Consider the following 10,805-nt stretch of genomic DNA (forward strand, 5'->3'; position numbering starts at 1 on the left):
TGTCCTTACTATATTCAATGTTGGGCCTGATCTCTCTCTACTACTGCAAACTCCCCACTGCAGTTCTTCTTAAATAGTCTTCCTTACCATCTTTAAGGAGTGACAAAATAATTTTTTTTCAACATTACATAATTTACTATAAAACGGTAACAAGTTTTGCCAATGATATACCAGAAGATGGCACAAGTTTTGATAGTTAAATATCCATTTTTGCAACTTACCTTAACATTCTTCAGTCCCTTTTCAAAGAGGGTAAGCATCTCAGAGAGTTTATTGTCAGAATGTACATTATAAATGGTCTGGCTGCGTTGTTGAAGCAAACCAATAATGTATTCATTTTCAATCTGTTCATGCATTTTGAACTCCTTGAAAGTAGCATACAAAGACTGCAGAAGAGCACGGAAATCGTTGTTGTTGGAAAAATTGGTTTTAGAAAGCTGAATAAAAATTTAAAAAGAAAATTGTAATAAATACATGCAAATATGCACAAACAAAAAATATTCAAATACATCCCTATTCACTTTTGCACACAGCGTGTTACTTCCTTTACACTTAGTTATATTAAAGTACAAATAAAGGAAATTCATAAATTAACAAGTTAGAATGGTATAATAAAAAGTACACTAGGCCAGGAAGATGTTGGTTTGCATTGTGAAGAGCTTGGTGATACAGAAAAATGATGTGTGCACAAATCAGTTTCTTTAAATAGAAGAGATTAAACCAGGCCCCTTCTAAATCTAAAATTGCACTACTCTATATGTATGCTAAATACAGGCGGGGGAAAAATTTAAAGAGGGAAACTTGATTAGGTTAAATGCAACAGACAGGTAGATGAAAGGGGAAAAGCTACTAACACCATGCTTCCTAGACTTGCTTTCTGAAGTATCTAGTATAACTAAAATGGAATGGAGTCTAAGCTGTCTTATTGCCTGTTCTCAGCAGGAATAAACAGTCTGATGACACAGCATCAAAACAGACGACATAGAAGCTCCTAAAACAAAACTATTCCTACTATACATAACAGAATTAACTATCTTCTATAAAAGGCAGTATGGATTAGGCATTAAGAGTCACTTACAGTGAACCAGTTCTAAAGTTAGATTTCTCTAGGATCGGATACCAGTTCTACCATAATTTAACTGTGCAACCCTGGGTAAATTACTTTTCTTTCTTAATATGTTAGTTTCACCTTGATATTAAATGGGTATAATAAAACATCTGTAATTCACATGGTTGTTGGTAAACGTGTTTTGGATAAACGTCAATAAACGTTAGCTAGTATCATTTTGAAAATGAAATATTCATTTTTATAAATTCATACATTTTTTACTCTATACAAATATTTACTGAATAGTTATTATGAGGTAGGCACTGTTCTTTGGTACTTAGGATTTATCAATGAAAAAAACAAAGATTTCTTGCCTTTATGAAGTTTCTATTCCAGTGAAGGCAAATAAGACAATGAACAGTTAACTGCAATACATAAGTAATCTAGAGCAAGGATTGACAACTATTCTATAAAAGGGCAGATAATAAATATTTTAACTTTTGCAGGCCATGTAGTCTATAGCAATTATTTAACTCAGCTGTTGCGGCACAAAAATAGTCACAGACAATGTGTAAATGAATGAGTGTAGCTATATTTCCACAAAAATTTATACAGTGAAATTGTGAAATTCAAATTTCATATAATTTTCACGTCACAAAATACTATTCTTCTTTTGATTTTGTCCAACTATTTAAAAATGTAAAAGTGATGTTTGGCTCTTAAGCCACACAGAAAACACAGGGCAGATTTGGTTAAACCCACATTACAGATTTTTTAAAAATCATAAATGCCCCACAAACAAGATTACAAAAAAATCCATTAGCGGCTAATCTCTGCAAATACTATCATGTATCATTTTTTGAAGAAAAAAAAAAAACCTTAAAAATAGCCTTAGTAGAAGCAAGGCACAAATCAAAAGAAAGCATTAATGCTAGATATTGTTTTCTTAATGGCAAAAAGTAAACACAGTCAGTTTGCGTTGGGATGCAGAAGCCATAGATTCAACCAATCGTGGATTGAAAATATTAAAACGGCTGGGCGTGGTGGCTCACGCCTATAATCCTAGCAGTGTGGGAGGCCAGGGCGAGTAAATTACCTGAGGTCAGAAGTTCGAGACCAGCCTGACCAACACGGTGAAACCCCATCTCTACTAAAAACACAAAAATTAGCTGGGAGTAGTGTGCACTTGCGGTCCCAGCCACTCAGAAGGCTGAGACAGGAGAATCACTTGAACCCAGGAGGTGGAGGTTACAGTGAGCCGAGACTATGCCACTGAACTCCAGCTTGGGTGTCAGAGCAAGACTCCATCTCAAAAAAAAGAAAATATTGAAAAAAATAACAATAAAAATTTAAACAGTATAACAACTATATACATAGCATTTTCACTGTATTATGTGTTAAAAGTAATCTAGAGATGATTTAAAGTATATGGGAGATATGTATAAGTTACATGCAAATACTATGCTATTTTGCATAAGGGACTTAAGCATCCATGGACTTTGGTATCCAGAGGTGTCCTGAAACCAATCTCCCACAAAATAGGAGGATACCAAGGGAAGACTGTAATTCCCTAACATGAGTTAAGAAAAAAAAAAATCTTAAAAGACATATGGGAAATTTTGCATATATTCTTATTAGACTATTAGAAATTCTTTTAGATTTAATAACACATTAAGGTAACGATTAGTTTCATGCCACAAACTGAGAGCCGTATTAACTATATAAAGAGATTCTAAATTACAGATAGAGTCTATATCCAGTTAATCTAGCACAGTAGTTAAAAGCACTGACTCTGGGGCAAGATTGCCTAGGTATAAATCCATTCTGTCAGCAAGTCATTACATTTATTTGTACCTCAATTTCTTCATCTGTAAAACAGGGCTAATAATATTAACCACCTCACAGAATTCTTATGAGGATTCTTTTTTTTTTTTTTTTTTTTTTTTTCTGAGACAGGGTCTTTCTCTGTCACCCAGGCTGGAGTATAGTAGTGCCATCATAGCTCACTGCAACCTCAAGCTCCCGGGCTCAAGTGATCCTCCTGCTGGCCTCAGCCTCCTGAATAGCTGGAACTTCAGGTACAGTGTGCACCACCACACCCAGTTACTTTTTTATTTTTTAGAGACCAGGTCTCACTATGTTGATCAAGCTGGTCTTAAAGTCCTGGCTTCAAGCGAACCTCCTTACTCAGCATCCTGAGTTGCTAGAATTATAGGCACAAGCCACTGTGCCTGGCTACCTGTGATAATTTAATAAGTTAATATAAAGAACACAGAATATGAGCCCTACCCAGGCATCTGTAAGCCTTATTTAGTAGGCTTTTCTGTTGTTAATTCGGTATTCACACCAAAATAAAATATCATTAGAAAGAAATTGGTACAGCTATTATGGAAAACAGTGTGGAAGTTCTTCAAAACATTAAAAATGTAATTTTCATAAGTTCTAACAATTCCACTCCTGAGTATATGTTCAAAGTAAGTAACATTGGTATTTCTAAGAGATGTCTGCATTCCCGTGTTCAATGCAGTATTATTCACAATAGCCAAGATACGGCGCCAACCTGAATGACTGGCTTGCCCACAAACGGATAAAGAAAATGTGATATATACAATGAAATATTATTCAGTAATAAAAAAAAAAGAAATCCCGTTATTTGCAACAACATAGATGAACCTGGAAAACCGATAAGTGAAATAAGCCAGATACAGAGAGACAAATAGTGTATGACCTCACTTACACATGGAATCTAAAGCACAACTCATAGAAGCAGAGAGTAAAGGTAGTTGCCAGGAGGTAGGGGATAGAGAAAATGGGGAGATGCTGATCAAAGAACACTAACTTTCAGTTCTAAAATGAGTATGTTCTGGGGATATAAGGTATAGTACAGTGACTGAAGTTAATAATACTGTATTATGTACTTGAAATTTACTGAGAGTACATCTTGTGTGTCCTGGATGTGTTGATTAATTTGATTTCAGTAATCATTATACAATGTACATGCATATCAAACCATCACACTGAACACCTTGAATATATACAATTTTTATTTGTCAATTATACCTCAATAAACCTGGGAAAAAATGATCAACAGATCAACAGATTAAATTACATTCTTGGTGGAGAATATAAAACAGTTTGTACAACAGGTTTAAGAAATAAGATTTTTAGCTCTATTAAATCCTCAACACATTTGTTGATTTGATGAAGTGAAAACAAAGCCAAAAAAATAAATAAAATAAATAAATAAGAGCAACAGAGAGAAAAGTCATTAAAGATAACACCCCACTCAGTTTTTCTCCACATGAAAAGTGCATATGTTTTTAAACCTGGTACCTAAAATTGGTAAATTTAGCAGTTAAAATAATAACCAGAATATACACAATTTAACTTTTTTGAAATCTGTATATATGAATAGTTTTTTTAAATTTCTGTTTGTCTTCACATATATATAGACTTTATTGAGAAAAAAATAACCTGAACACTAATAATTTCTGGGACATACTGAAGCCTACGATGTGTGAGGAACTACACTAGTATTGTTATATATTTAATTCTTAAAACAATCTAAAAAGTAGGTATTAAAATCCTAAATTTACAGACTAAAAACAGAGGCTCAGTAAGAAATTTTACCCCAAATCATACAACTAGTAAACAACTGAGACCAAGTCCCTAAAACTCTAACATTTATGACTTTTCTACAGATACAATGTTTGTACCATTCAGAAAGATATATTTTCAGATCTAAGAGAGTAAATTGAACACTTGCTCTAAAGCAACAGTTCTCACCAAGGCAGTAATATTGCCACCCCCTCGCACCCATTCCCCAGAGAGAAAGGGAAAGATCTGGAGGCGGGTTTGGTTGTCACCAATGGAAATGTACTACTGACACCTAGTGGATAAAGGCCAGGGATGTGGTTAAACATCCTACAACGCACAAGACAACCCCCGTAAAGAATCATCTGCCTCAAAATGTCAATAGCGCTTTGGTTAAGAAATGTTGCTCTAGAAAAGTGTTTTTCAAACACTGTTAACCATGACCTTTAGTATGAAATACAGTGCAATCCAGATTCACAGACATCACAAACACTTGAAACAAATCTCAGGGAACAATATTTTCCTCTCTAATCTGTAACGTACTCTAAAATTTACTTTTCCATTTAAATTTTTAATTGTTTCTGACTCACAAAATAGATTTATGACTTAGTACTACTAAGTCGTAAGACACATTTTGAAGAGCGCTCTTCTACAATAAAGTATGAAGGTTCCTAGTGACCTATAAAGTTATATCCTCTGATGCCCCACAAATTTAACAAAGAACTTATATTACACATAATAGACAAATAGTAACATGGTATCGTCCACATTTTAAAAGGATTTATAACTGATTTTCTTTTTTTTGTTGTTTTTTCTTTTTTTTTGACACAGAGTCTCAGTCTGTTGACTAGGCTGGATTGCAATGGTGAGATCTCGGCTCACTGCAATCTCCGCCTCCTGGCTTCAAGCAATTCTCTGCGGCAGCCTCTCAAGTAGCTGGGATTACAGGCACCCGCCACCACACCCTGCTAATTTTTCTATTTTTAGTAGAGACGAGGTTTCCCCATCTTGGCCAGGCTGGTCTTGAGCTCCTAACCTCGTGATCCACCTCTCTTGGCCTCCCAAGGTGCTGGAATTACAGGCGTGACCCACCACTCCTGGCCTATAACTGACTTTCTGTCTCAAACATTCTACAATCTAAATAAAGCATTAAAGCCTGATTTCAACCTGATTATCAGAAGTGGTGTGTCACTTAAAGACAATACACTATGATCAAAAATAGATATGAAAATAGCGTTAACAAAAACACAAATGTTATTTCCCCAAATACATTTTTGCTTTGTCTACCTACCTGAACAATCCTCTAATCAAGAGAGACTTATACTCAGTGAAGAAGCCTTAGTATCTGATCAAATTTAGAGATGGAAAAAACGATGACCCACAGGTAAACTGTTTTGCATAAAATCATAGAACTACCAATAAGTAGCCGAACTAGTAAGGTAATGTAAAACCCATGGGATTCAGAAAGGAAAAAAATCCTAAGATTAAAATTCAGGCTCTCATAATTACTAGTTGAATGAGCTGGGTAAGTTATTTAACCACTAAGACTGTTTCCTCAACTTTAAATGACAGATAATACTTGTCTTACAGAGTTCTTGTGAATATTAAAAGAAATAATGTAGGCATGTAGTAAGAACTCATTAAATTCCCTTTTCCTTCTTCTGTAGCTCACAATTTAATATTTTCTCCTCTAAGCCAATCTTTTCAAATGCCGGTCAATAAACTGTTACAGGTATGCAGAGAAATGGGGTGGGGGGGCGAGGAACTGACCATAAAACTATATTCATTCATTTTTTAAAAAAGAATACATTTAAATTACTCTAAGCTTCTTCCCATTTAACAGTTTTGGGTCATAAATAAGTATAAAACAATAAAAGTAGATAGCACTTTTAATACCCTTACCTGAAAAATTTAGGCACACCTTAAGGCCTCCACCACTTGGGTTTTTAATAACTCGTTTATACACAAGCCCTGGAATCTCTGAACTAACCACATCCTTACAACGACCACCTACTCTTCTCTCAGAAATCAATTCAAAAAGACCACTCCTGACACTTTAATGTGGAACTGACCATATAACTTCCTTTGCTCCCACTATACTCTATTTGGATTTCTATCCTAGCACAGATGTTATTACATACTGGACTATAAATTTTTTGAGAGTACAGACCACATGTCACGTTGCCCAACACAAGCTACTACAGAGTAGATGGTAGAAACACCAATGCTCACTGTCATAATTAATAGTTAACCTTGGAGAACTGGAGAAAAGCCTGAGACACTGAGGTAAAATGGAAAAAGGATGTCATTCAATATAAATATTTACTAAAATCATCCCAGTTTGAAAAGATTCAGGGAATTAGCAAGAGAGTTCTTAGCAGATTGTTACCAAAAAAATAAGAAACTACTATAGTTTAATATAAAGAAAATTAAACTAGGAATCCTAACAATGACTTGGGTTTCCATCTGGATCTACCACTAGCTGCTTATGTAACCTTGGCCTAGCTAATCTAGGCCCGTAACTCCCCAGCTATAAAACAGAAATACTTTGTCTTTACATAATTCAAAGCATTGTTGTCTGCATAACAAAGGTGAAAAACCTTTCCATAAAACTTTTTACAAATGTAAAAAGAAATCCATGGGCAAAGTATTAAATCAGGTATTATATAGCAATATTTAAAATGGCCTAACTCATACATTTGTCAGCATTTGAAAATTTGTTATTTTCTCATCCAAGTCGCCTAAGAGAACTTTGGAGTGCATTATACTAACTATGTTAAGCATGTAAGTGGTTTACTTGATGCTAGTAAATAAATGGATGCTTCTAAAACATACCATACTTGAGAAGTTCAATACTGAAAATAATAACTGACTTCTTTATAATAACTGGGCATTCAGAGCTCAAATTTGAACTACAGAGTACAGTGAAATAACTATTTTGTAGCTTTTAAGTTTGAGTATAAAAAGTAGTTTCCTTTCATTTTGTATAGTTTTGTTGTAAGCTGTGTTTGGTGGGATATCCTTAGTCAATACAACCAAAAGATGATGGCAAAACTTGAGATGACAAATGAATAAAAACAAACAAGGTATTCTTCCTTTAATTCCTTTAAAACTACTGAGCCATTACAAAATACTTATTTTCCACTCTAGCTCTCAAAGGACATCCTGAGAGAGATTTCCACTGGCTATCAGTATCAAGAAGAAATTTGGATGTAAAATTCCTATGTAGTTTTTTTTTCCTAAATCGCCTCGGTCTGAGTTCAGAAAACTGGACTTTTAATCGTCTTGATAAACATATACAACAATCTCATTAACTATATCTAATTAACTCAGAATTAGTAATAATTTTGACTTATGCTACATCAAATTGAAAATGCTTTATTAAACTCACTATGCAAGTGGGAACATTACCGAAAAGAATCTTACTTGACTCAGATATTTTGTAAAAAAAAAAAAAAAAAAAAAAAGCAACTGCATTTTCAAAATGTGTTCAAATATTCTCAACCACCAGGAAGAGACACATAAAAAGAGTGACTAACTTCTTGAAATTTTTAAAATAAGGCTTGTTAGCAGAGTCTTCAAGTAATTGAATTGTGATTATTTTAGGAGGTCACTATCATCTAGAAATCAATGAAAGCTACAAACCCCCTAGGAAATGAACACATGCACAAAATGTTCCATATAATTTCAGGTGATCCTAGACTACCTCACCACAGTCTAAACTGGAGAATACCTTGGATTCTGTTAGTCTTAACTTCCACTTTTGATTTTTGAGACATATTTTTTTTCTTTCCTGCTATTAAGAATGGTGTCTGAATGAACTAAATTCAAATGCCAGAGAGGATGAAAACACTACAGTACTGTTAACTAAAAAAATTCAGGGATATAGCCTTTTGCTTAATGGCTTAACCATTCCTAATGCTTCTCCTACTAAGTGATTCTCACCCTCAGCTGCACACTGCACTCAACTGAAGAGATTTAATCATTTATACCTGATGCCTAGGTGAAATCCTAATTTTAGTGACCTAGACATCAGGACTGCTAATAGTTTTTAGGTTCAGTCTAAAAAGCAACCAAGGTTGTAAACCATTGTGCTAGATAAGTCCTGGTGTTTCCAACTACATGTGAATTGGGTATTTCTAAATTTTCAGAATGGAGGGAGGGAGAAGATGGAGTGCTAAGATTTGAAATTCAGCATCACTGCTTTAAATTGCTGGTCTTCAACGGGCCTACCAGTGAACACCCTGGGCATTCTCCAAATTGCATGGCTGAGCTATGAGACACCCCTCTTTTCTGTGACAATGGTTCTGCATAATGCTATGTAATTTCTGAAAATTCCTAAAAGTTGATTTCTATGCTTAAACAAAAGTCATCTGAATGCTTTATTTAGTTGGATCATTTCTACAAGAAACAAGACTGCCTGAGGTTTGCAAATATCCATGACTTTCCCCAACATAAACTGACAAATATATGGAATCTTAAAATTGTTTAAAAATTATTAGCAAAGGGCCCTGAAACATATCCACAAAAGTGCCTCGTGAACTTATGCTGCACCAATTATGAGTCCAAAATGGTTCTCACAGTTGAACCAACTTTTCCCGAGGACCCCTTTATTCCAGCCCATGCAAAGAATTCCAAGAGAGAATTGCTGTCTTAAAACAAAATCTATATCCAGTAAGTATCCAGGGCGATAGAAGTTGCAAGGAAAACGATAATGACACATGAAGAGTGAAGGTTCTTTAGTTCTAAACTTGGCTTTTCTCCCAAATCAAACCAGTGAAAAAAACGGGGGGTGAAAGGAGTCGGGTAGCCGGGAGACGCTGCAGTTCCAGCCAGGAAGCCAGCGAGAGGTTCCGAGGATGGGTGGGTGTCTGCACAGAGAACCCCGAACAGGCCCGGGGGGAGTGAAGGGGACGGGGACAACTGCCCGGTGCGGATGGGAGTCCACCGCAGGTGGCCGGCCGGGGCACCGAGGGCTTCGGGAAGGGAGGGCCGCTCTCCTCAGAGGCAGCAGCGGGAGGCCCAGCGCGGCGCCAGGGCCGGGAGTGGGGCCAGTGACCCCGGCAGCGCCCCTCCTCAGCCGCCAGCCCTCAGCAGGGGACGTCGCCGGGCAGGGGACGCCGCCCGCCCCGAGGGCACGTCCGAGGCGGCGGCTGGGCGGGGACGCAGTCTCTGCGAGGGCCCCGCAGCGGGCCAGGAGGCTGCGGGAGCCAGCGGCGCTGACAGCTGCGCAGGCGGCTGCGGGCGCGGCGGCGGCTCGGGGCTGCGGGCGCGGCGCAGGCCAGGCCGCCCCAGGGACCAGGCCCGCTCCCCATCTCCGCCCGCACCGCCCAGAGCGGGAGGCTCGCCGCTCCGTTACCTTGTCGCAGTAGAGCCCCACCAGCTGCTTCATCCGCCAGTGCGGGGCGGTGAAGACATCCACTTCTTCAGGAAAGGGCGCCATCGCCACTGCCTCAGCCTCCGCCTCAGCAGCCGCGGCCGCCGCCTCTCCATAGACACCCTCGCCGCGGGGCAGAGGCGGCGCGCCCCCTTGCGCATGCGCCCGCCCCGTCGGCGCGCGCGCCCGGTCCGCCTGACCGGCGAGGACGCAGGGGCGCGCAGGCCGCCGCCATGCGGTCTCCGCGGCCCACGTGACCGGGCGCGCGCAGAGGCTCGCGCCTTCTGCCTTCCGCCTCCCGCCTCCAGTCTTTTTATTTCTTGTCCGCTTCATATGCCGCAGAAACAGCCAAAACCTTTTCTCTGTTTGTTTCACCACATGAAAGCACAATATATGAGGGTACGGGAATGTCGATTCAGTGGTGCTCTCGGTGTTTCTCCAATTGCTGCCCTGCTCACCAGGCCTTGAGGCGAGGCAGCCAAACACAATGGCCGCGGTCCGGGCCGCGAGCTCTGCCTGTGCCCAGGCCCCGACGCCCACTTGGCCTGGGTGACCGCTGCTTACGGCCCGGCCCTCCAGGGCTACCCTCTTCCTCCCTGTGATTGGCCGGTGGCAGACTTTTCGGCCGCCTGGGCCGAGCACAGACCACCCCGCCCGCCAAAGACCCGGGCCTGGCTCCCGCCCAACGGTTGGTGAACCAGGGCTGGGGGCTCCGGGAGCTTTGGTCCCGGGCGGCAACCACTGCGGGCGCGGAACCAGGGTGCGAGGGGCGGGGCAGAGTCCGCG

The 10,805-nt window shown here is 39.4% G+C and overlaps 1 protein-coding gene across 1 annotated transcript in view; it reads right to left on the bottom strand.

Moving 5' to 3' along the window:
* The window catches only part of FBXL5 (F-box and leucine rich repeat protein 5), a 41,292-nt gene extending 31,087 nt beyond the window's left edge, over positions 1-10,205 (bottom strand). Inside the window, exons 1-2 of the mRNA XM_032272899.1 lie at positions 10,002-10,205; positions 222-437 (exon numbers count right to left, since the gene is read on the bottom strand). Coding sequence (XP_032128790.1) covers positions 222-437; positions 10,002-10,085 — 300 coding nt within the window. The 5' untranslated portion in view covers positions 10,086-10,205. The remainder of the gene's footprint in view (positions 1-221; positions 438-10,001) is intronic.
* Between the last annotated feature and the right edge of the window lie 600 nt (positions 10,206-10,805).

This window comes from Sapajus apella, unplaced genomic scaffold, assembly GCF_009761245.1.
Source record: "Sapajus apella isolate SASKATOON/1434 unplaced genomic scaffold, GSC_monkey_1.0 scaffold5, whole genome shotgun sequence".
Lineage (NCBI taxonomy): Eukaryota > Metazoa > Chordata > Mammalia > Primates > Cebidae > Sapajus > Sapajus apella.